Source organism: Schistocerca gregaria, chromosome 5, assembly GCF_023897955.1.
Source record: "Schistocerca gregaria isolate iqSchGreg1 chromosome 5, iqSchGreg1.2, whole genome shotgun sequence".
NCBI classification, from domain to species: domain Eukaryota; kingdom Metazoa; phylum Arthropoda; class Insecta; order Orthoptera; family Acrididae; genus Schistocerca; species Schistocerca gregaria.
In genome coordinates, this window is record NC_064924.1 from 380,998,816 (window position 1) to 381,025,831 (window position 27,016).

The 27,016-nt window shown below is 41.1% G+C and overlaps 1 protein-coding gene across 1 annotated transcript in view; it reads right to left on the reverse strand.

Annotated features, from left to right (window-relative positions):
- The window catches only part of LOC126271906 (cytochrome P450 6k1-like), a 32,913-nt gene extending 9,307 nt beyond the window's left edge, over positions 1–23,606 (reverse strand). The window contains exons 1-4 of the mRNA XM_049974295.1: positions 23,579–23,606; positions 14,343–15,242; positions 11,930–12,166; positions 10,215–10,466 (exon numbers count right to left, since the gene is read on the reverse strand). Of these exons, the coding sequence (XP_049830252.1) occupies positions 10,215–10,466; positions 11,930–12,166; positions 14,343–15,234 (1,381 nt within the window). The 5' untranslated portion in view covers positions 15,235–15,242; positions 23,579–23,606. The remainder of the gene's footprint in view (positions 1–10,214; positions 10,467–11,929; positions 12,167–14,342; positions 15,243–23,578) is intronic.
- Positions 23,607–27,016: the final 3,410 nt, after the last annotated feature.

Here is a 27,016-nt window from a genome sequence, read left to right on the forward strand (position 1 = left end):
CAGTGTTTTGACTTCGACTTCGTCTTGAAGATGTTGACCGCGCACGTGTTTCTTCAAGTGCAGGAACAGATGGTAGTCACTGGGCGCAAGATCGGGGCTGTACGGAGGATGATCTAGAGTTTGCCATCGAAAAGGTGTGATGAAATCTTTGGTCTGATTCGCGACATGCGGACGGGCACTGTCTTGCAACAAAACGATGTCCTTGCTCAACTTCCATGGACTGTTGCTTTGATTCTGGTGTGAGGTAGGCCATACATGTTTCATCGCCCGTAACAATTTGGCTTAAGAAATCATCACCGTCGTTGTGGTACTACTCAAGGGAAGTCAGTGCACTGTCTAAACGTTTGATTTTGTGCACATCCGTCAACATTTTCGGTACCCAACGGGCGCACAATTTTCGGGAATTCAAGTTCTCGGTCACAATGCCATACAGGACACTACGAGAAACATTAGGAAAGTATTCCCATAAGGACAAAATCGTAAAGAATCTGTTTTCTCTCACCTTATTGTCCACTTCCTGCACCAAACTTTCATTAATGACTGAAGGACGCCCACTCCGATTGTATGTAGGTGTTAAGGTTTTTATGTTGGTAACGTCACCTATCGCTCTGTATGAAAATCACTGGTTGTGTTGTGTGCAGTCTGTGGCTGGTTGGCGTCGTTGGAATATTCGCCATTGTAGTGTTGGGCAGTTGTATATGAACAGCGCGTGGCGTTGCGCAGTTGGAGGTGAGCCGCCAGCAGTGGTGAATGTGGGGAGAGAGATGGCGGAGCTTTGAGAGCGGATGATCTGGACGTGAGTCCATCAGAGACAGTAAATTTGTAAGACTGGATGTCATGAACTGACATATATATATATATATATATATATATATATATATATATATATATATATATATAATGACTTTTGAACACTATTAAAGTAAATACATTGTTCTGTATAAAAATCTTTCATTTGCTAAGTTCAAAAGGTTCAAATGGCTCTGAGCACTATGCGACTTAACTTCTGAGGTCATCAGTCACCTGGAACTTAGAACTAATTAAACCTAACTAACCTAAGCACATCACACACAGAGGCAGGATTCGAACCCGCGACCGGAGCTATCGCTCGGCTCCAGACTGTAGCGCCTAGAACAGCACGGCCACTCCAGTCGGCCATTTGCTAAGTACACCTCTCAGTAGTTAGTGCCTTCAGTAGTTAGAATCTTTTATTTATCTGGCAGCAGTGGCGCTCGCTGTATTGCAGTAGTTCGAGCAATGAAGATTTTTGTGAGGAAAGTGATTCATGAAAGGTATAGGTGATTGATAGTCAGGGCCATTGTTTTGTAGGGGTTTTTGAAAGTCAGAATGTGTTGCGCTAAAAATATTGTGTGTCAGTTTAGTGTTGATCAGGATAAGTAGAGAGCGAAATGTCTGAGTACGTTCAGTTCTGCTCAGCTGTTTGAAAAGCAAATAACGTAAGGGGTTTACCAGCACAGTAATTCATAAATTTTTCTAAGCGGACGTTTCACGCTGTTCATCATGCACATTTGTGCGGCCATCTTTAAATGCTCTCACCCAACTTCATCACTCATAATGTTTTCTCCGTAAACTGCACAGTTCTCACGATGAACATCGATCGTTTTTGGGCCTTTAGCACTAAGAAATCGTATAACACCCCGTACTTCACAGTCGGCAGGGCTCACGACTATGGGAGGCATCTTAAACACTCAGTACACAACCGTAAAGAAGGAAGAATCAGACTGCAATGGCGTCAGTGCGTAGATTAAGGTATAGGCCTTCATGCAAAAATAAAGTTATTGAGATATCTTAGCACGTCTATTTTTATATTCAAAACGGTACTTACTTAAGAAACACGCCTCGTATATAGGAAATCCCTCAGTGAGAGCAGTTGACAACACACCTAGAGTGGCAGAGGTTATAGGCAGCGCGGGATGTATATCTGTAGGCGGCCCCGCCCACCCAGTGCTGTGGGCTGCGGCGAGCTCAGTGGCCCAGTGCTCGCGTCACGTGAGGAGCTTAAGCCGTCGGCACACGAACCGTGCAGTCGAACGTTAGCGTTCAACTTGCTGCTGAATGCTCAGGAATGATGCGACTTGACCATACGGTACGTGGGCCCCAACGTGGTACACGCGATCGCAACGCACTCCAGCGGTAGTTGAGCGATGTTTCTAGTTCCTGAATCACAGTTTACTCAACGGGCGCGCGCAAAATTCCCACGTTAGCTCTATTAAAACGCATATTTCCCCCTTCGTCCACGAAAAGGAAAGTACCATGTTCAGTCAATAAGGACAGAGACATATAAAAGTTCCATTACAAACAGTGCGGTACAAATTTGGAATACTTATCTGCATAAGATAAACATTATTTCATCATTCCCACATTTTAGTCACACCCCAAAGTCAGTCATACTTAATCACTGTTCCTACCCTGTAGCAGAATCTTTGCAAAATGTGAATTACGAAGCGTAAAAGAAAAAGGAGCAAAATATCTTTATACAAGAAGCGCAAGCTGTCCTGTAGATTAAGCCAATCGAACAAAGCCACCCCTCAAAAAAAAGTGAACTTATATTTACACAACATCAAATATTATAGTATATACTTATATTAAACTAATAATATTGTTGTGGTTGGCAGGAGAGCTAACCCGTATAACTAAAATGCACGCGTTTTAGCTCACGCAGGCTGGCGTGAGGTCTGGAGCATGACAAGGGAATTAGAATTGAGAATAACGGACGTAGCTGGTGGAATACTTTAATCCATTCATGGAGAACGTCGCTCTTTATGGTACATGATTCACAATATCAATAGTACGGATACTGGCGCCTTGCTAGGTCGTAGCAAATAACGTAGCTGAAGGCTATGCTAACTATCGTCTCGGCAAATGAGAGCGTAGATGTCAGTGAACCATCGCTGGCAAAGTCGGCTGTACAACTGGGGCGAGTGTCAGGAGGTCTCTCTAGACCTGCCGTGTAGCGGCGCTCGGTCTGCAATCATTGATAGTGGCGACACGCGGGTCCGACGTATACTAACGGACAGCGGCCGATTTAAAGGCTACCACCTAGCAAGTGTGGTGTCTGGCGGTGACACCACAAATATAGTATCAGAACCTAACAAAAACGTGAATGTTAGGACATAAAGTTTAGTAATGTCAAGACGCGAACCTCCCCCTAAACTACCAAATCAACATAAGACAGTAATGCTTCTCATTACGCTTTTTTAAAAATCTCATTTTGTTTGTTTTCGTTCGTGGTATCTGCTCTAGGCGGACTTCGAAAGACACCCGTTTTAGTTCACTGTTGATCCATTAACTCAGTTTTTTTATTAGAGAGGGCAGCTGGCTCTCTGTCCGAACACTCTGTGCTACCGTACCGGCATCGCTAAACCATCAACACACACAATGTAAGTAATCAAAGTATGTTACCATTTCAGAAAACCTTATGGTAGATATGTTACTAATTGAAATTTAATTGTAACAAATTGTACTAAGAACAATGCGTTTTAGTGACTTCCGTGTGTCGCTGCCTTCAAATAGCCAACTCTCATAATACGCAAGTTACAATAATTCTTTTGCCATGAATATGATGTTTCTCGTTATTTTATTGGAACGAATCGCACAGTTAACAACAGGTTTTCGAGTGATTCTGAATTTTCTGGTGCTCAGAAACAGCATATATACATATGAGCTTGAAATTAATGCCATTATGGCACATCACAAGTCTGTACTGAAGGGAGACGGCATGAGTGTGACGTAGGTGGCGTTACGTCATCTCATTGGTCAACGCTCAGACGCACTCTCAGAACATTTGACATGTCAGATATTTCTATGCACGTTCGGAAAGACTCCCGAACGTGCTATTCCATGCTATGACGTCAGAAACTCGGCACGCTCAACGCTCAACGTTCGGATGAATGGTCCGTGTGCTGACGGCTTTAGCCTGCCGGCTGGTCCAAGCAAGCCCGTGGGCGGGCAGTGATGTGTTGCTTACATCTGTCTGCCCAATCATGGATGCACTCTGCGGGAAGCAGAATGTTGATGATGGGGCGCTTACTGATGCAGGAAGACGTTGATTTCGAAGCTGGCTTCGTAAGGTGGCATGAGGCCCTCGTATTGAACGTAGATTATGTTGAAAAATAGCGTTTGGAGCTAAAAGAGTGGTAAGTAATGTGCTGTATTGTAATTCTAAATAAAACCAACCGGCTTCCAGAAAAATAGTGTAGCGTAAGTTATACGAGGGTCAGTCCGAAATGCACAATATTTTTGTAAAAATGCAGTTTTCATACTGCATGTTTGAAAGTTTTACAGTGTGTAGATACATTCTTCCCGTTTGTTTGCAAACTTAGCTCAGCTTGTTCGCGTGAGTGGTGCCGTCACAACATGTCTTCAAGATGGCTGCTACACTTGACGTTCGTCAGAGGGAACGTGAAGTCACAGAATTCCTGTGCTGTGAAACCGAGACAGTGGCAAACATCCACAAGAGGTTGAAAAAGGTGTATGGAGATGCTGCTGTCGATCGCAGTACAGTTAGTCGGTGGGCGAGCAGGTTACGTGATGAAAGCGGGCAAGGCAATATTGAGGATTGTCCTCACAGTGGCAGGCCTCGTACTGCACACACTCCAGACAACGTGCAGAAACGTAACGAATTGGTGACTGCTGACAGACGCATCACAGTGAACGAATTGTCAGGCTACGTTGGGATAGGGGAAGGAAGTGTTTGCAGAATACTGAAAGTGTTGGCGTTAAAAAAGGTTTATGCCAGGTGGGTTCCCAGGATGTTGACAGTGGCTCACAAAGAAACAAACAAAAAAAAATGTATGCTATGAACTTTTGGAACAGTACTAGAATGGTGGAGATGAATTTCTTGGTAGAATTCTGACAGGTGATGAAAAAAGGCTCCTAAATTTTCACCAGCGACGAAGAGGGAATCGATGGAAATTCACTCAAGAAAAAAAAAATTCAAAACCACACCTCCTGCTGGAAAAGTTGTGGCTACGGTGTTTTTCGATTCCGAACAACTCTTGTTTGTGTACATCATGTCAAGTGGAACCACCATAAATTCTGATGCATATGTGACGACACTGAAGAAACTTCAAGCTCGACTGAATCGTGTTCGACCACATCGACAAAAGCAGGATATTTTGCTGTTGCACGACAGTGCACGACTGCATGCCAGTCAGAAAACCATGGAAGCGATCAGAAAACTCGGATAGACAACACTGAAGCAACCGCCATACAGTCCTGATTTGGCTCCATTTGACTATCATCTCCTTGGGACACTGAAAGGCTCTCTTCGTGGAACAAGGTTTGAAGATGATGACTCCCTTGTGTACGCTGCCAAACAGTGGCTGCAACAGGTTAGTACAGAATTTTACCGTGCGGGCATACAGGCGCTGGTTACAAGATGGCGTATGGCAGTTGACGGGGATGGAAATTATGAGGAGAAATTAAAATATTGCTCCTAATGGATGTATATAAACACTGTAAAACTTTCAAACATGTAGAATAAAAGATGGATTTTAAAAAAATAATGTTCATTTCGTTTGGAGTGACCCTCATACAACACCCCTATTAGATAAACTGACTTTTCAGGATAGAAAATGGTGGCTTCTTGTTGATTAGCTTACAGAGGATAAAAAAGCAATCGATGACTATTACTCAAGTCTCTGAAGCAACTGTTTGAAAAACGAAGCCACGATTGTTAAAGAAGGAATGGATCTCATTACAGAGCTGTTATGGGATGGTGGTGCAAAACCCTACTAACTGCGAGGATGGTCGTATTTTAAGTCAGGATGCAGGACGATGGGTTTCCTAACTCGGATGTCGAGGAATCAGTACAGCTTGGGTGGAAATACATTTTGTTCACCAAGATTCTCGAACAGCTGCTGAAAACAGCCAATCGAATGCGTGCACTGATCCCGGACAGTAGAGTCTGCCTCAGTGGAACAAAAGGCGGCGTGTTTGGCTGCGCCAGCGCGTGGTTGCTGGCCAACCAGGCTGCCGCGAGCAGGTCTCCGTGTCAGCGCCCTCGCTGTCCAGAGGATGGCGTGAGGTGTATCTGCAGCAGTCAGCAGCTCTGGCAGTGGGTCAGGTGCCAGGCGCGCTGGAGCGCACGTTCCGACCCTAAGACCCATAAAGCCCGCTGGCGACGCCCAGAGACTGGACGAAGTCAGTCTGAAGGTGGTCTTCTCGAGGTGACTCCGGCTCGAGCCCCTAATCATCGAGTCTAGCAGCGGTACGTAAACCAGCACCTAGTAAACGCACAGACTTCATGTACTGACGCTTTGTGGCCCAAACCAGCCCGTCAGCTGATGTGAGGTATATCTCGGTGTCGGCAGCAGTCAAAGACAAGACCCTCCTAGGTCTGTGCGACGTGTATATATGGCAGATTTGCTCGGCAATTTTGTGATCAGTGCCCCACATTCAGTCAGTTAGGGCACCAAGGTAGCCTAGCATCAGGCAACGGCATGAGGTAAACCAGCTCACCACTGAAACAGATGCATGTCTTACACTATGGGCTCTCAGCAACATCCTGGCCCTCGAAACAAGAATTCAGAGCTGGTGAAATCTTCTCGGAGGGCAGTTTCCCCAATAGGGGAAAAGTAGATGCAGTCTTAAGTACCAGACTCCACAAGTCTCCAAACATACATACCGAGCGAGGTACTGATAAAATACAAGATTAGCATTCACAATAGCAGTGGTCCATATCGCCCTCTGACCCTACAGACTTATGGTTTCCGCAGTATTGCTAAAATGCATCAGGCAAATGCATAGATGGTCCAATTGAAAAGAATATTGGCGATTTCCCTATCCTTTCCTTCCTTTCCCCAATCTGACCATGTCATCTGATGACCTTATCTTCGACGGAACGTTAATCCTAATCTACCTTCCTTATTCCATTCCATTGTGGCAGGGCGCTACAGTAGCTGGTGTCGATTTATTTCAGAATAAACACAATCCTGATTCCAAAACTATTAATGTCAAAGAATCATGTCATCAGCATTAAATAATTCCGCAAAAAAAACAGTTTTTATTCTGAAATTTTCCTTCTTTCTTCTTTCCCACATCCAAAGAAAACGTTTTTTATAATTCGATGGAGAGCTCACACCAGCTGTAGACAAGTGTTTGAAAAACTGCCAATCTCGCACTTACGGAGCCATAGTTCTTAGTCGAAAATGTAAGATAAAGTCGTTTACCTGGAAGTGTACATCGAAAAACTGGAGCCGGCCGGTGTGGCCGAGCGTTTCTAGGCACTTCAGTTTTGAACCACGCGACCACTATAGTCGCAGGTTCGAATCTTGCCCCGCGCATGGATGTGTGTGATGTCCTTAGGTTATTTAGGTTTAAGTAGTTCTTAGTTCTACGGGACTGATGACCTCAGATGTTAAGTCCCATAGTGCTCATAGCCATTTTGAAAAACTGGACACTTTCGACCTAAACCATAAGTGGGCTTTCTCTGCCAAGCAAGGTAGTGTGCATGGTTAATGGGATTTGCACTTACTGTAGAAGTACAATAAATAAACATTTCCCGGAATGACCTGCTCGATGCGTGATCCGGTCTCAATGGAGCAGGCTGTGAAATCGTGTGTGATGCATCGCATCGTGGCCTGCAGCCTCGCCTTCACAAATGTCTTAATGGGTCCTCAGCTGCCTCAAAATGCAAAATCTCTTCGGTTGGACCTGTGGAAACACTGTGCACGTTTCTGTTATCAGTTATAACTCACTTGCAATGTTCTACCATATTTTTGATCCTGTGATATTTTAGCTTGAAACCTCAGTACGTTATCACTACTGAAATACGAGGGTTGGAACTTTAACAGAGGCAACTTTTAATTTTCAACTGATAAGGAATACTTAAATACTGGATTTACTATCTCCAAACAATCACTGGTCATTTTGGAACGAAACGGAGACAATTTCAACAGAACCCGTCCGTCAGTTTGCAGGGAAATGCCCTGGTACATACATGAGTAATTTTTTCAACTGACGGAACTGCCAAGTAATGTACTATCCACCATATTCCATAGATATAATCCCTTCTTAAGATAGAAGCAATTCGTGGTGTTCATATTCAAGAGAAAAATCCTTAAAGGCTTTGATACCAGACAGATGAAACCTATCCACAGATTTGTCACTGTTTCGCGGTTGCAACAGTTAACTAAAAAAAGGTAGTAAAATATAGATATTTTGGGATACCTCGACGAAATGAAAGATATCAGGCTACTAAAACAATCATTCCTATAGTTCTCGAAAAGAAAGCCAACGCTTGTACAAATAACATAAATAAAAAACCAAATGGAAAGAAATAACGTTAAGGTATCACATACAACAGATAGAAACATTTTCAATTTAGGTTCCCAAGGGAGGAACAACGAAGGCACAACATCAGCAAGAAAAGGAAAACGTCAACATGGGCGAAGCCAACAATATTGTGAATCACAAAGTAAGAAACTAAATGGAAAAAACATCATAAATGTATCAGAGTGAGCAAGGAAAAATTGTTTTGGAAATAAGATCCGCATATTGGAAGGCTAACAAGGAAGGAAAAGCGAAGAACAACGACGACACAGAGATGAAAATGTCGGCTTGGAGGAGAAGATTAAGGAGCACTCTCAATGAAGAAATAAAAGTTATTAAATTGTAATGTGATCCCACTTGATCATTGTGGAAATAATAAAACAAATGAAGACATTCCTAAACTTTGACATTTTAGTCAGACTGATCACTTTCTAACTATCTCTGATACTTGTGTTTTCATAGTAACATTTACGTTCTTGTATGAATAACTTCAAGCGTTTCGGATAATCTCTTTCGCATTAGTATACAGTGTTTACATGTCCAATAATTGTCACTGAGAGACAATACATTCCTGAGAGATTATTAGACCACAATCGTTATTGTTATTTAGCAAACAACACACAAATGTGAGTGATGTTACCCACAGCTATGTGTTTCGGGAGTCAAGCTTCCAGCATCTGGCTAGCTCCGTTCAGTCTTTCAAATACACACACTTAAAGCACAAAGTAGCCAAGAAATAAAGTAAAATACAGATATCTGAACATAAAATGCTCGTCTTACTTAAAAATCTGCAGCAGCTACAAATGTATAGAAGACAGGAAACAACCTAAAAGACATTGAAAAGGCTCTGCTAGTGGTGCACGAATGGAAGAAAGGAATCACTGAGATATATTTGATAATATACTTAATGCACAAACGGGAGAGAGCGATAAAGGATTCCTCAAGGAAAGTCATAGATTTTTTTATTAATTTGACAGTAACAGATATACGTGAGCAGTTTGGCGAGAGAACTATTGGCAAGCTTTTTTCCCATGTCCCCTGTGATGTCTCTTGGAGCAACGAAAAGGTTCGTGACTTGCTGCAGTCATTTGAAACCGTCTACTTGTTCACACAAGAGCTCAGTATATGGGAAGGCAGCTGGTGTGACGTTTAGTAGATGCGATCGGTGTTACCACTACAGAAAAAGGGCATTTTGATGAACGGCCGGTAGTATGATAAAGAAAAACAGAGATTCAAATGTTGCATACTTCAAAGTAAGACATGGACTTCTTTTATTGCATTCCATGACTAGTTTGTGCTTTGGGTGCATGTCTTTATATGGTTGAACGCAAGCAGCCAGATGATGGGACCTAGACTCAAAAAATGCTTGTCTGTGGAAAACATTCCTCACATTAGTGTGTTATATGCTAACGATAACTATTGTTCTCACAACCGCTACCTCCAAACCTTGATGTGGATAATATTAGACTACAACGTTGTTTGTTGATCAGTTGATGATAGTTTGCTGTTGTTGAAGCTAGTTTGTGAATATACGTGATTCTATCAGGAAACAAACTTTTTAACAAATAAATGAAAGAAACTGTAGTGTACTATCAGATGAATAAATGTCATTAACTATATTATTTTTTACATAAATCCGGAACAAATGAACGACATATTTCAACACATACCAATGAGGTTCAATTTTGGTCACTACACAGTCTACATTTGCTGTTTAGAATTTCTGAATGGATTTCTCTGATGCTATTTCACGTCATTCCATTTGACATAGTTTATCACCATTGATTTTCTCATAGTACGTGACTCAATTTCATTTAGTTAATCGGTATCAATTGTTTATTTTTATTTTTATTTTATAAGATATTTTCATAAATTTTTGTGTAAAACTGATAATAAAGGTAAGTGGTGGAGTGACTCACCGATGCATATGCGTGGCCCTTCGCCAAAAGGCAGATAGCTGTAGGGATGCCTGGATGCTTTCTGCTCCTCGGAAAAGTGCTCCGGGTCGAATTCCTCTGGATTTCGAAAGTACTTCCTGTCATAATGCAGTCCCATGACTGGAATAATCACCTTAGTTCCTTTTTCCAAGACACAGTCATATCCTGGCAGCTTATAATCCTGCGCCACCTCGCGATTCAGAACTGTAACGGGTGGATACATTCGAAGGGTTTCTGGAAAAAAAAAACGGGGGAAAGATGTTAATAGAAGTGTTTTAATAAGTATTCTACAGTGGCACTCTGTGTGAAGTTTTAATTCTCCCCTTATCGATCATAGTTAATTTGCAATCTGAAAATAAATCAAACAAAATGTATAAACGTAATGGTCCTAATGCATCAAAAGAAGTATATCATTCATTAATTCCTAAGCTACCTGGTCTACGATCAGCATGCTCGTACAGGCGTTTGCATCAGTATGAACAGCATTGTAGGTAACAGAGTAGGATTTCATGATCTACATAATGTCCGAATTATTCTTTCTGAAAAAGAAACCCACCAACCCTGTGGGTAAATAGGGTGAATATATGTGAAACGATGGAACCGATAAAATATATGAACAGAATGAAAGTTTGATAGTCCTAAGTGATTAGTGCACTATTACATGAAAGAGAATGGAACATAAGCCTACGGGAGAATATAATACTACTCATCACCAGCTTTCAGCGCGTTTGTAATGGACGTAAAATCCGTTATGCTTGTGAGAGAAACTAAAACTGGTGCTCCTCATAACATATCTACATACACTTTGACCTTGTTCTGTTAGCATCTACTGCATCTATACAGTATTGATGCCAAGAGTTTTTAAATCATAAATTGTTAATCTGTATACCGAAATAAACCCAGCTATTTAACATCCATAGTGACTGTTGCCTGCGTTTGTATAATTAATAAAAAAAGCGGTGTATAAAATTTCATAACAGATTTTCCAGTAGTTATACAAACAATTGAGATCCAAAATGTTGTAGTTAATCCTTAAGGCCCTGTTAAAGCAGACCTTGCTGTCCTCAGTGGCTAATAACATGAGTGCAATACAGTTTTGAATAAATGAACGAATATATATAACATCTGAGGTTGTTTCAAGATAGGATTTGTGTAGTTTCGGATTCTTTACTTCTCAGAATATTTATCTTTTTATCTGTTCCACAATTTTTCATGGGTCCTATAAATTGCCTTGATTTTTGCCTGCGGTGTAGACAGTTTATATTGTAAATATCATATGTTCATAAAAGTATGAAGAAACACTACTGAGCCGGCCGCGGTGGTCTAGCGGTTCTAGGCGCTCAGTCCGGAACCGCGCGACTGCTGCGGTCGCAGGTTCGAATCCTGCTTCGGGCATGGATGTGTGTGATGTCCTTAGGTTAGGTAGGTTTAAGTAGTTCTAAGTTCTAGGGGACTTATGACCTTAGAAGTTGAGTCCCATAGTGCTCAGAGCCATTTGAACCATTTTTTTTAAACACTACTGCACGCAGATATCATTAAATAACAAATTTATGACGGATGGTATCATAATGATGAAACGAATATGTGTTCGACCTAGTGTTTAGTAATTAGTGTTCTTTTCATGGCTTTTAATTTGAGCAAGACCACACTTCAATTATTATGATGTATGAACATAAAATCAAAACCGTCCATCGTACCGTTTACCACCTTTTCTATGTATGGCATCTTGGTCATTATATCATCATACGTCACATCACCGTTGGTCTTTCTCATTACGTCATCAACTTCTTCTTGCAGTTTCTTCTGGATATCCGGATGTCTGGAGAGCTCGTACAGGCAGAAACTTACGGTGGTGGAAGAGGTCTCGAATCCACCAAGAAAGAACACCCACGCCTGTGCTGCCATCTCCTTGGTCGTCAGAGTCTTATTTCCACCTGCCAGGAATAAAATATGTTTGTAAACATGCTGTTACTTACTCTATCAAACAAATCAGCTTAATGTTACGAACTATCACAGTAGCTTTGGGAAAATGGCTTCTAAGAATTTCACAAACTTTATACTCAGTTATGAAAATGTACCCTTAAAAAAGGCAGTTGCATTATCAAGAGCTGTAATAGTCACAATAATTATAGAAAACGTGCCTGTAACTGCAATATCTTATACAGCGTGCTAGTTTCACGATAATGCTCTCAATTGTGTATTTTTAATTTGACAACTAAAGTAAATGTCAACTTTGATAGTTCAATTGTAATGAAGATAAAAGTACAAGAGCCATAATTTGCAGTAATATTCTCTTGAATGCCTTGGCAATTCTTCTCTCTGTTGGTATTTCATGCATTTTCTCTGTAGGAATTTTAAATTGTCGTGGCCATTCTAATAATACGTAGAAGCTATTTTTTATAGTGAGGAAAGATATTTCGTATTGACACAAACGTTTGCATTTACATATGCGAGTATATCTACGCTCCACTTCATGGTGTGTGGCGGAGGATCCTTGGTAGCAGCGTCACTACTCCCTTTCCCTGTTCCAGTTGCGTATGGTTCAAGGGAAGAACGATTGATGGTAATCCAATGAGTGGGCTCAAAACTCTAATTTTATTTTCATGGCCTTTTCGCGAGATACACGTGGGAGGGAGCAATATATTGGTTGGTTTTTCTATGAATGCACATTCTCAGAACTTAAGCGTGGAGCAGAACACCTATCTTCCACCGTCTGCCTCAGGAGGTCGCCGAACATCCCCGTGACACTATCGCACATACTAAATGAACCTGTAACAAAACGTGCTGTTATTCTTTGGATCTTCTCTATTTTCTCTTTAGTTCTATCTGGTATGGATGACATACTGACGAGTAAAGTTCAAGGAAGCTATGGGATTTTTCAACGTCTTGGTCTTTCGCAAAGTAGTAAGATTACAGACAATACTGACATCCTATTGGCTAAAGATGAATAATTGTCCTATTGGGACTTCCATAACATTCTAATCGTAACAGAGTCACAAAACGAACTTGTAGATATGCATTGTACTACTCTCTGCCTGAGTTATAGGCACTGGCGCTACATTTCTGGGAAGAAGAATAGCCAAGTTAAGCATTGTTCAAGTAAACAGTGAAAATATCAATGCTAAAGTGATTCGGAAATGGACATTATCTATTAAGTTCTTTGGAATTACTATATTCTTCAAAGTTAAAAATGTATTTCTCATGCCATGAATAGTTAGATACAACTCGTTACTTAAATGAAATATCATTTCGAATTTTCATGTTGCAAGTGGGTGCACTGAAAATTGGTGTGTCATGGTGGTTGATATGTGTCTGTATATATTTGCTGCCCGTTGACATCTTACACTTAACTTCATAGTATACGCATGTAATTAGTTGAACAGTGTGTTTGACTGGGTTGCATAATTAGCTTAAAACAACAAATTTTTTGTAACTATTGCATTTTCATTATGTCTTATTAAAATTTCTGATTTTAAGCTCAAACATAAGAAACGATAAGAAAGGTAATAAAGATAAAGACAGAATCTATGGCAACACGTAGAACATCATTTAAGAAAGCGCGAATTATATGAGGGAAGCAACACTCTAAGTAGAATAAAATGTTGGAGAAAAAATAGCAGTATTGCATACCATAATTAATAATGAACAGACATTATAACGCAGGTTTCGAAATGGATTTCTACATGCCACTATTCATTCCTACTAAAACGAATGAAGGTATATCGATAGTAATGCAACCAACAATATGAAGACATTCTACTTACGCTTGAGTAACAGGTCGATCATTAAAACTTATAAGCTATTACTCCCAACAATTATTACCACTTTTCTGAAAGTGATGCACAGTTAAATTCAGTCAACTAACAACTTCTGAATTGGGTGCTAAAATATCAGAGCTGAAGAAATTGAGTGTCTGTTGATATCTTAGTAATCAACAATATTAAATGTCGTATCATCAAATGACAATTTTCTTGTAAATGATGAGGATGTGAGCAGAAGAACGGTGTCTTACTACAGACGTATTTAAGGTCTACAGCCTACAAAAGGTTCTAAATTTACAATTAAATATTTTTTTTTATAAAATCATATTTATTGAGAACCATGACTTACGTTCAGCACCCTTCTTCCCAGTGATTGAGAAGCTGTCATCAACATATCCATTGTTCTTCAACTGAATCATCAACTGCATGAAGTCCTTCCTGATGATGCCTGTCTTCTCTCGGTGTTTGACAGTATCATCAACAACGCGCGTGAAGTAATCTGCGATATCCTTCGGTGTGAAGGGTAAAGGCAGCAGGGTGCGCAGCTTGGGATTAGAGAATCCCAGAGACAGAGTCAGGTAAGAGCGCAGGGATGTCTGGAAGAAGCGCCGCCCCCACTGCCGGAACTCCGCCTCGGGGTTGTGCTGACTGTCGACGTCGATGCCAAAGGCGCAGGAAGCGATGACGTCAGTAGAGTAGCGGGCGATCAGCTCCCGGACTTCCACATCTCTGCCCGAGGGTATGATGTCCACCATAATACGAGCACAGTCGCGCACTATGCCGAACATGGCGCGCATTTTTCCCGACGTGAACGTGGGCGTCAGCTGCTGGCGCAGACCCTTCCACTTGGTTCCTCCCAGGAAGAAGAGGTGCGCCGACAGGTGATCTGTCTCCTCGTCTACGTAGATGCCCCGGTCAGGAAAGTAGTTGAAATCCCTCACCATGATCATTTTGATCATTTCTGGATCCCGCACAACGAGAAGAGGATTATTTAATGAGTAAATACCGACGACTGCTTTGCCTTCTGTTTCAAAATACACGTCTTTCATATCCTCGCCTGGGCATTTCCTCATTAGTATTGCGTTCCAGCCATTTCCCAGCGGGAAAGACGGCTCCAGATATGGCAGACCTTTCTTCTTCCAGTACGTGTAATTGATTTTAAATGTTACATACATTATCATGAAAAGCGTTGACAGGATGGCCAACATCTCAGTCGCCCATGAATCGAAGTAGAGGGCCATCTTGATTCCTAGGCGAGAAAAACAAGGAACAGAGCATTAGTGTGGTAACTTATAACTAATTACAAGCTTTGCTGCTTTGTTGAAGCCCTTGACTGCCACAATGTAGTAACAACAGTAAAGCTGATTGGAGCATACTAACAGATAGACAAGTGATAGACAAGTGTTGGCTTCCGCCATCACTTGCGTATCTGCTTTATAACTGTAGACAGTATGTGAAACCACTGTAAATGTTGTGTTACAAACATCCAAACGGAAATACTAAACTGATTCCTATGAAATTCTCTCCTCTATTACACCTAATTCCACTTGGATGAAATGAACTGTTCTAATACTAGTCGAATGATGATTGTTGAGGATATACACTCATATGATGATATAGTAGGGGATTCAGATCTAGTGTACTGTTTTCAGTCTTTATTGTGGCTAGAAATTGGTAGGGAAATAATAGAAAACCATTTTTTTGCACATGCCAGAACACAGTATTAGAAACACTGCCAACTCTTCAGCAAAAGGGTTTCGAACTGGTTGTTTGTATATCGAGCAACATAAATTTTAGATATGCATATCATTTACTACTACTTTGGTTTCAGCAGTATTTATTTCGACTATCGTCCATAAATACTACGTGGTGATGTCTGATATCTGTTACACTTTTAAGTGAGAGCAACTTGTTCTATAAGAATGGGGAATCGTACATTTTACATAATGCAAAAATATCCCTTTACGTATGTAACTATGTCAAGCGCCTGCAAAGACCAAAGAGACTTCAGTACTTTTTGCAAATGTTAAGCTGTAGCTGGCGGCGCACATCAGGTGACCGACCATTTAACCCTGAACACCAGCAGCTACTTGTTATTTGCTATTTATCGTTTCTGGAAGGTTCTTGATATAACTTATGCTTCTTTTTCTGGAAGACTGGTGTTTGTATAAATGGCTAGACCCTTTGCCTGGAAAGCTGATTGGCTTCTGATTGTATATTGCTGTAAGTAATAAATGTGCTTTCAGTGCTAAGTGTTGTAGTTCACTACTGACCATCCTTTCTGATTTGTTCTCGATTATGGTTGCGAAAGTAACGTGTGGATGTGCCGGACTCACTGTGGTTCTAGCTAGACAATATAAAAGCTGTTGCTTATGCCGACAGGAACCAGAATATAAGCAGTACGCCAAAAGCTGTGGCCGAGCGGTTCTAGACACTTCAGTCCGGGACCGTTCTGCTGCTATGGTAGCAGGTTCGAATCCTGCCTCGGGCATGGATGTGTGTGATGTCGTTAGAATAGTTAGGTTTAAGTAGTTCTAAGTCTAGGGGACTGATGACCTCAGATGCTAAGTCCTATAGTGCTTAGAGCCATTTGAACCATTTGAATAAGCAGTACATAATTCCATAGATCCCTATATTTAAGAGAGAGTTAAATCGCAAAACAGCAATATGTCAGCAGTACAGCAGGTATCCATCAGTCTTGCCGATCGCCAGAGCTTCCAAATATAACTAGTGGGGTGAGATGAATGTTTGCCAAATGTGTGAGTATGCTTCTACTCGGATGGCACAACCCAGCAATGATTCGAGAACAGCGAAGAGAAGTTTAGTTGCTGAGACAAACTATAGATCGAACTGAAGGAATCGTCTTACGAAAACTATCAGTAAGTACACTTAATGGAAGAACAATTGAGGAATGGGTTTCCAGCATCATGGGAAGACGACACAGTCGAGAATGTTTTGATCCTATGCTACATCGTGTATCTGAATATGACAGAAACAGACAAATTCTCACATCTGATGAAAAAAAATCACAGAAAATTTGTACTAGTGTCATCTGGTAAATAATGTCACGACAGAGGAACTCATCTAGTGGAAATGCGACAGAAATGTGTCACATGAGAGGTATGACTTGCGTCCGAACGTGATCCCTACGGAAGTTGTGGAAGACCATTATGAGTTTTTCTCTTTCATACCCCACACAATAAGAGAAGATATATGACAGTATTTGGAAAACAGAAATGTGGGGCCGAGTACATAGGAGATAACAGCCATGAACGTCGATACTATACGTCAGGGGGTAATAGGAAATGTGAAAGAAGAGTTTTGTCGATCTTTGACATCAGTGTTCGCCACTAGCCAAATGCACCACGAAGAAAGAACATAGCCTCCTCAGACTTGCCGCTACTGTCATAATATCCAGCAGCTGACTAATGCAGGACCAACCAACTTCTCTGGGAATCCATGCATCTCCCGACAATACGGATCTTGGTCCTGATATAATGTCTGTATTCCGGTTCCTCTCCATGGAGGCGACTGCCTTTACATTGCCTAATTGGAGGTATGGTGAACCTAGCACCTCTAGCAATCGTTGTCGCACCGAAACCTTAATCAAGTCCAAATGCGAAAGCAGAATCATCAATGAAGTGCAACTTTGGCAACTGATACCACTACATGGTTGTCGCGAAGTTGCCGACGGAATTACAAGTTCCCGTCACATGTCGACATAGGTTGAAAGGAATCCAATGGATACAGTGTATGCCTTTTGAGCCACGCTTCCTGTGGCTCTGGACTATGAGTGTTGCCTGCACCCGCAATATAGGAAACTGGCCGCAGTCAGAGGCCCCACTTGGAGCCTCTTCGCTACGACACTAACATTCGTGATTAACACACTGAGTCTCTTCCTTATTGACTCTGAGAGCTGGACTCTGTTCCTTGCAGCTTTACTTGTACTTAGTCTTTGTTTGCTTGGAGAAATACAGGTTACATAATTCTTCTGTTTACTATGCTAACTCGTTCGCCAATAATTTCTGCTCCTGTCCAGCTTTCCTACGACGAAAGTTACCGCACTGCTCTGTAGCTCACTTCACCTAACCATTGTGTACAAAGTCATACATAGCAGCACACTTAACACTGCCAGCGCGTTCATTACTGACGCCAGCGCCTCACAGAAAAACTGACATTTACAGGATGGAGAGCAACACTCCAGCCTACTTTCATCACGGTCACCGTGGAAACATTGTACCCCACTGCAGCGACAGAACATGATTGTTCGACCACTATTACGCCGCAAGACGTGAAACATCATAACATTCAGCTGCAGACGATTATAATCGACCTGCGGGACAAAGATGAAGAAGCTTGCACAGCTTGCCACCCGTCAGTCGTCGACAATGCTGCTGGAAGAATGGAACGACCGGCAAGAAGGACTCTAACTTCGTGGACAGCAAGGGCGCAAGTTGGGGAGCATGTACTACCGTCCATGGTGATTGTACACCATATTATGGACCATGAATAGCGGTAACCTCGCTGTAATTATTGTTTTCGAATAAAAATATCTTTCTGTTCGACTCGCTCGGTCGCGGGTTCGAATCCTGCCTCGGGCATGGATGTGTGTGATGCCCTTAGGTTAGTTAGGTTTAAGTAGTTCTAAGTTCTAGGAGACTGATGACCACAGAAGTTAAGTCCAATAGTGCTCAGAGCCATTTGAACAATCTGTTCGACTCATAAGTTCGACTCATAGCGTATTTATCTGTTACCTTCTGCACTTTAGTGTAAGAGCTCTTTGTATTTCCAGTCCAAGTTTCATTGAGCTATGTCAGTTGGCAGTGACACATAAATCAAAAGTTACTTTCCTTCTTCTATTTTGCACACCAGTGCACATGTACGACAGTACAATGAGTCTCAAGGACGTATTTTCGTTGTGCAGTAGAATGTGCATACCGACTAACACACGTCACCGTTCGTACGTAAAAAAATACACTCGCTAAATAAGCGACAGCCTTCACGGAAAAAAGGTACGAGTTGTGCCAAAAAAGAAATCACTTCCGAAATGCGTTTCAGCAGTATAGGAAAAGTAAACTTCCGCGCATTCAGAACAGCAGGCAAATAATAAAATGAGGTCTGAAAGAAACTTAATGTCGAACACGGTAACAAAATGCTTTTGTATTACATCAAAATTTCCAAAATTGTGCCTGAAATACATAGGTACCAACAGGTTTCACATGAATACCCATAGAGTAGGGGAAGGAGGAGAGAGTTCCATTGTACCACGAATATTACTATCTCCTGACGTCAGTTTTAGTGGAAAATAATATTTACTACGTATTATAAACACGGAAGTGCACGGCACGAAATTTCCTACAAGTCTGGAAGTTTTTCGGTTTGTGGTTGCATCTGGTAACCAGAAGAGAGATACGACTTCAGTCTAACTCTGCATCCTAATGCACACTAATTCTGTTGCTTGCAATTACTCAACGATGTACAAGAGTGCGTAATTCTCATCAGCGCTAAAGAGAAAAAATTTATACAGGTAAAAAATAATAGGTAAATTAAATTAAATGGTAGGTTTCAAGAGAAACTGTGTTTCTTGTGTGTAGGACGTAGACTGAAAGATATTTGGAGGGTCTGAGTTCAAACTAGGCGAACGAGAGGCATAAAATTCCACAGAATTTTCTAAAACCAGTGAGGCAATGACACCCTAATGATAATTACAATTAGAATATAGAATCTGTAAGACCGTACGCATACCGTAACGGCGTGAAAGAGTGAAAAATGCGATGATTATATCAGGCACCTTAACAACTAATTGTATCCAAGTTCCTGAGAAGAATAACAAGCTAAGGAGTGGTAAATAAATTTGATGATCGTTTACATGATGATCAATATGACTTTAGAAAAAAAGGCTTCAGGAATACAGATTCGACGTAGCGGTTGAAAATAGAAGAAAGATTTAAGAAAAATGAAGAAGTCACGTTCACAGGATTTATCGCCTTACAAAAAGTGTTCGACAAAGAAAAATGATCGAAAATATACGAAATTCCTAGTCATACTGGTATTAGCTCTTTAGAAAGACGGATGGTGTCTAGTACTTACAGGATGCAAGAGGGATGAATAAAAATGGAAAACCAAGCGTTGGTATTAGAAAGGGGGTAAGACTAATGTGCAGACATTTTTCAATATTGTTCAACACGTACGTCCTGGAAGCAACGTCGGAAGCAAAATCTCTGGGTATAATCATACCAATTGTGAAATTCGCTGTTGACATTGCTATCACAAGTGAGGGGAAAATACAGGACGTGTTGAATGGACGGAATAGCCTAATCAGCGTAGAACGTGGACCGGGAGGAAACCAGTACGAAGGAGTAACAAATATGAGATTAACGATAAGCTGGACATCAACACTGGAAACAGTGTAGTAAACTTAGTGAAAGTATTCTCCTACCTTGAGCACAAAATAACGCATGACGAACGAAGCAAGGAAGATGTAAAAAGGATACTACCACGGGAAACGAGGACATTCTCTGCTAATAAGGCGACCGTACGAATTTCGCCTCACCGATTTCATTCACGTTGACAAGGTGTGTAGGGCACGACCAGAACTTCAATATATGTAAGCCGGAAGACGTAACTCTTTATCGAGAAATCGAGTTTGACAAATTTTAGGCGCGCTTATCGTCGGACTTTTTTTTTTCGAAAAATTTCGTTCGACGTTCAGGTGCTTCGTATACTCGAATTATTATAAAAAATCTCCATTGTTTGACTTAAAATTCCCGCCAGTCTTAGAAATGGTCGATATTCAATGTTGCTGTAAACCTCTCTCTACTGAATACACTGAATACAACTGGCAGTAGGCGTACCCCGAAGCTAAGAACATGAGTCGTGGGGATTCACAAGCATTCTAACGCTGTCTGCACCCCCTCCCCCCTACCCCCCCCCCCCCCCCCCGCCCCGCCCCGCCAGCACACACCCAGAACACTATCTAGCCTGCGGTGCGTCTTTGCAGTCTATAGTGCAGTGAACTTGAACTGAAAGTTATATTTGTTATCGGTAACATTCATATGATGTGGGCTGAAAACTAAAAGTAATAGCATCTTCAGAAGGACGTGAAAACAGGGCAGCTGAGCGGCATTTCGGCCCTCCAACAGAAAAATCCATTCATGGTCGGTGGGATAGTAAAGAAATGACAAAATGAGGAAGACTTAATGTGCAAATAGAGGACTGAATTCAAAATGGCCAACACTAGTAGATGGCGTATTGAAAATGCATTCAAGGACACCATCGAAATGGCCCTGGAAGCAATACAAAAATGATTCAAATACCAGCCTGTAAGCTAGCGCTACAGTGGAACTCGTAGACTTTGAGGGTGTACTTGGCTGGTTGTACAGGTTTATGAAGCGTCGTGGATTTCGCATGCAAACGAAAACCAAAGTTTTTCAGAAAACTGCAAAAGAGTATAAAGATAAAATATTATCTTTCCATCGTTTTACTATTCAGCATCGAAAGAAAACCAGAGTGGAACTAACCCAAATAGCTAACATGGACTAAACTCCTCTGACATTTGATGTGCCAAGTATCAGAAATTTTGCCATGATAATTTCTAAAACCGTGACTATAAAAACACGTGGACATGGAAAAATGTACTACATTATGTCGTTTCATGTTGTACTGAAGGTACTAAATTTAAAATAATGATGATCTTCAAGTGGAAACCAATTCCAGGTGTTGGTGCTCATTACACGACTAAAGTTGAATGGACGAGGCTGGTAGGAAATTATGAATTAGCAGAGTGTGAGAGAGAAGGTAGGATGCTTTGTTGAAGAAGAGTTCTGTTCTTGTTCTAAACCAGTTTTGTCGTCATTTGAAAAATTCTGTGAAAGAGAAACTGAGGCAGGAAAATACAGAGCTTGTTGTTGTTCCGTGAGGACTTACTTCATTAGCAATCTCTGGACACTCGGCGAATAAGCCATTTGAAGTGTACAGTGACAGGAATGGAACAAATGTGTGATGGATGAAATTCAACATGTATTCACCCTGAAGGGAGCTTTAAAACCATCTACAATCAAACAAGTGTGTCAGTGGATAAAACTTTCATGGTCTAGAGTGAGAGAACACAGTCTTCTTAAATCTTACAAGAAGTGTGGCGTAAGGAAGGGTCTCAATGGCACTGGAGACCATCTTATAAATCAAGAGGACAACGATGAGGATGAAGAGGAAGGAGAAGAAGTAGAAGAAGAAAGTTCAGATGACTATTTTCAAGGATTTTAAAGGTCAGTTCGGTTTTATAAACTAAGAATGTTTTTAGTCCGGCTTAGCAATCTAACAAAAAATGGTAAAAATATTACTTTTAAAAAATTACTTAAAAATCAGGTGTATCTTGTAGTCCAGAGCCTTTTATATTCCGTAAAATACGGCATGTAATATGTATGGTCTGTAACATGCACACAGTCCCAGCCCATAGAGTAAGCCCTTAGTTTGACAACTCGAGGTCGTTGGATCGAGCCTCGCCGCCGTTGTTACTTTTCTCGTTAGCTATGTGCACCAGTATTCGATGATATGCTTTGAAATGTGTGCTATGTCTCTAAACTGTTTGACGACCTATAGCCGTTTGTGAATGTCAACGACGTTCATTCTGCACCATGCACATGAAAAAATTCGGCGATCATTACATTTGTCGCAATAATTGTTGTTTTGCATGTTTCTACTATCGGTATGATCCTGATTCGGGCAGTACTTCTGAGGTTGCACGCTGTAGTTGTCAAAAATGTAGACACATTGTGAGTCTCCTTAAGAAACAAAAACCTTTTCTCCTTTTTTCAGGATAAAGCATAGGAAAATAATGGATTCTTTATCAAATATTAATAATTTCCACCATCATAATAAATCTTTTGTTAGAATTAGGAGGGAATGAAATAGAAATCTACTTACGGTGATATTCGACCCAGTACCTTGCACTTACTAAAGTACGTGTTTACCCACTCGACAGCGATCTCCTGGGATATTAGCGACCGTACGAGGTATGCAAACACGCCTATAAATTTCAAACTCGATTTCCTAGGAAACGGTTGAGAGTGGTGTCTACCTGTTCAAACATGTTAAATTCATAGTCGTGCTCAACACATCCTGTCAATATAAATTACATCGGCGAGATATCAAACATAGGCCTTAATTTAAGCACGAAATTTCTGAGATTGTACGACCGGAGCACAGAATTGTAGCGAAGAGAGTCATGGACTACGAGAAAACCAGAAAAGAAAAGAACCGAAGAGTTCGAGATGTAGTGTCACGCAACGATGTTGAAAGATAATTTAACAGATAAGGTGAGAAATGAGGAGGTCCTTCGCAGAACCGGCGACTAATCGAATGCATGGGAAACACACCCGTGAAGGACAGAATGACTGCAACTATGTTCAGAGTTATATAAATAGCTGGAGCGGCGTAAGTGTCAAAAAATGTATGTGAAGACAGAGAGTGGAATACATTCAACAAATAGCAGAGGAAGTTGAGTGCAAGTGCTACTCTGAGGTCCAGAGCTGAGCTCCGTACACAAAGTCCTGGCGGGCCACATGAAACCAACAGCGCAGTACTTGCCTGCTGATGACGCAGCTAGTGTGTGGAATACTGCGTGATATGTTCTGCACGCCGCTTAAATACGCAACGTGAGTTCGGAATTTCTGCAACTCACCCGTCCGCACGTGGCTGTGAATGAGATATAGAAGCAGCACACGTGCCTCTCGCCTCGCCACTGGAGATAAACAAAACCGTTCTTCCCAGTGATCGTATTAGAACCGCTTAGTCTCTGGTTCTTTTTCATGAGTCATCGAATACTTAAATACTCTGCCGGAAAAAAATGCAGCCCGTCGTTGTATGTATACTTCACTGATGAGAGTGGATTCTGTCTGTGCGCGAAAGATGGACGCACACGTATATGGTTCTGGACCGCATTCACCCACAATGTGCAGGTCTCATCCACGCTTCATAAGTGGGGGGGGGGGGGGGGGGGGACTACCAGTTACAATTGGCGAGCACATTTGCTGTTTGTGCAAGGTGAAGTAAACACTGCCGCTACTTTTTACAGGTCCTTATCCCCGTGCTGCTGCCATTTCTTTGACAGTAAGGTGATGCGCTTTTTTCAGCAGGACAGTGCACGGCCACTTGCCACTGCTGCGATGCAACGAACTCTTCGTGATATACGACAACTGTGCTAGCCAGTAAGAATACTATACCTCGCCAATTGAACGCTTTTGGAATATGATGAAGCTGAAACCTACTCGTTCTTCAGTTCCTGCAGAAGCCACTGCCGAATTACAACAACGGCTGTAAAACGTTTGGAACATTTATTGCAGGATGCCATTCGGAACATTTATAGTAGTTTGCATGTGTGAATGCGTGGGGGAATGTGCATTGTTGCGACGGTGTGACTGTTTGGACACCATTTACTTTGGCTTGTATGTTCCAAAATGGTCAAATATTTGTCAAATCTTATGGGACTTAACTGCTAAGGTCTTCAGTCCCTAAGCTTACACACTACTTAATCTAAATCATCCTAAGGACAAACACACACACCCATGCCCGAGGGAGGACTCCAACCTCCTCCGGGATCAGCCGCACAGTCCATGACTGCAGCGCCTAGACTGCTCGGCTAATCCCAAGCGGCGAGTATGTTCCATTCGGTCTGAATTTGTAGTCATATACTCCTACAGATGAATTACCTGTCACACAAATTTCCAGTAAAATGAACTTATCCTTGAGAGTACTGCGTTTCTTTTCTGGCAATGTAAATGAAAAGAAGGTGCCTTACCTGTTTAATTCACGTCACTGTATCCGTATTTTCCCTTATTTTAAACTGTTTTCTTAGAATATAAAAAGAGAATTAATCATTTTTCCTTATATCGCATCTAGATCTAAAATTTCTGAAGCATTACATCTCAGCTACACTAGAAATATCACAAGAAAATTCTGTATATTTTATCAAGTTGTGAAACAATAAAAAATTAAACGCATTCTTGCTACTTATTCACATTTTATTGAAAACAAAATGTACAAAAACTCTGACAAAATTCAAATTAAATTTCTGCCTTCTGAAATTATCGACTTTTGTCATTTACAATCAACATAACAATTCATATGTCTAAGAAGAAAGAACGAACCAGCATTACTACTTATAAGCTAAATTCGGCCATATTTATTCCATGTAAATTGGTTTCTATTCTCAGTGCAATCTCCCCTCCTTTTGAAAAGCTATACTCACAGGGTACATAGATGGAATACATAACCATTCCAACACAACTCGTGAAGCATTGGGTACAGCAGTGTTCTGGATAAGCACACGTTTAAGGAATCGCTACTTGAAGGTAAATATAACTCAGATAAACATTTATTTTGTAGAATCCACGTCGCCACTGTAGAGTCTTGTACCAAGAAGGCAAGGGAGAGGATGTTGTTATTGGTGGCCAGTATCCTCTCTCTATGACATAAATGCACATGTGGGTTAACACAGTTCTTTATTTACATGAACAGATAGGTGATACTTAACTGTAAGAGTCCATGTGTTGTGGAACAAGCTCATCCATATTAGTCCTCTTGCAGACAATGTTAGTAATCTTGCTATTAGAAACTTAAGTTTCTCTGCTAGTCTGAATCTGGTCTCTATGCACTATCGTAGCCCAAATGAGTCAGTGACTGAGCCTGAACTGCAACTAACTAACAGACTCTTTAAGGTCTTGCTAAAAATGAATGGAATGCTACAAGACTGTACATAAAAAAGGCCGAACTTCTTTGATATTTTTGGAACAATGTAACAGCTGTAGATTAAGTTTTTTGCGCATAACAGTCCAAAAATATAGCTTTCGATTGTTTTTGTTTAAGAAAAGTTTGGAAACTTCCACGTTTCTTGTCGTTACCGAGACTCCATCATATATTTGACTCCCTGTGTTCTCCCTAGCTCCGCAAACGTCAAGTGCGCTAAGTAGAGTTTCTGATAAACCGTGAGCAGTTTTGTCATTAGGAGCATCGTGAACACCAATAAATCTTGGTATGGGACAGTCTTGTTTACAAAACCCGAGAATAACACTCATTTGTAACTTACAAGAAATACCTAGCGCTTCTTCTGCTTGTACTGCAACAAACTTACATGACTCTTCTTTAATGCAATCATTAATGACACTGGCAACTAATTAAAATTTTTTTAAAAATTGTGATTGATATTGCTTTGAACGTGGAAGTGCTCTGCCAGAGATCACGAGTAAACTGCTCCTGTCTAGACAAAAGTTCCGATAATGATAGGTAAAATCCTTTGTTATTGGTACTTTCACATTCAGTGCGTCCTCTGAATGCAACCTCTTGCGTGCCCAAGAAAAAAAGGAACATCAATAAGTCTCTCGATTAAGAATCTATTTTGTTTCACAGCGCATTTTTTGTGGCTAGAAGTTTTACTCCTTCGGAAATTGAGTGTTCAGTTTGTCCATGATCCAGAAACTGACAACTTTTTCAATCTGAAGGTGCCTCCTGTAATTCTAATGTTTCTCGGACGTTCTGTCAAAATTTTTTGTTACACATGTGCCGAAAGAAGCTGACGTCTGTTCTTTTCCAGTCCCAGACCCACCAAACAATAATGACGTGTAACATTACAATTTATTTCTTACAGATCAGCCTGAAAGGATACATTTTATACCAAGGAAATTAAAATTTTCTGATTTGTTCCCATCAAGTATTTTAATTTCTAACTGTTGTGTGACTCGCTTATTTTTGTAAGTGCTCTTTGTTTCTTAAGTCCAGCGTGAAAATGGTTTGTCATCTGATTCGCGAAATGAAGACACAAATGTGCCTTGTGCACAAGTGGTAATAGAATCAGTTAATTACCTGCATTTACGAATTATACTACTAAAACAAGTTTTGTTAAACCAGTCCTGAACAGCAGTAAAACACAATTATTTCACGGCTAAGGCCAGCCTCGTTGCCACACTCCTATGTCACATGTGACTGTCTGACCTCTTGCCGGCTGCCGCGTGCAAAGACTCCACTCACCGA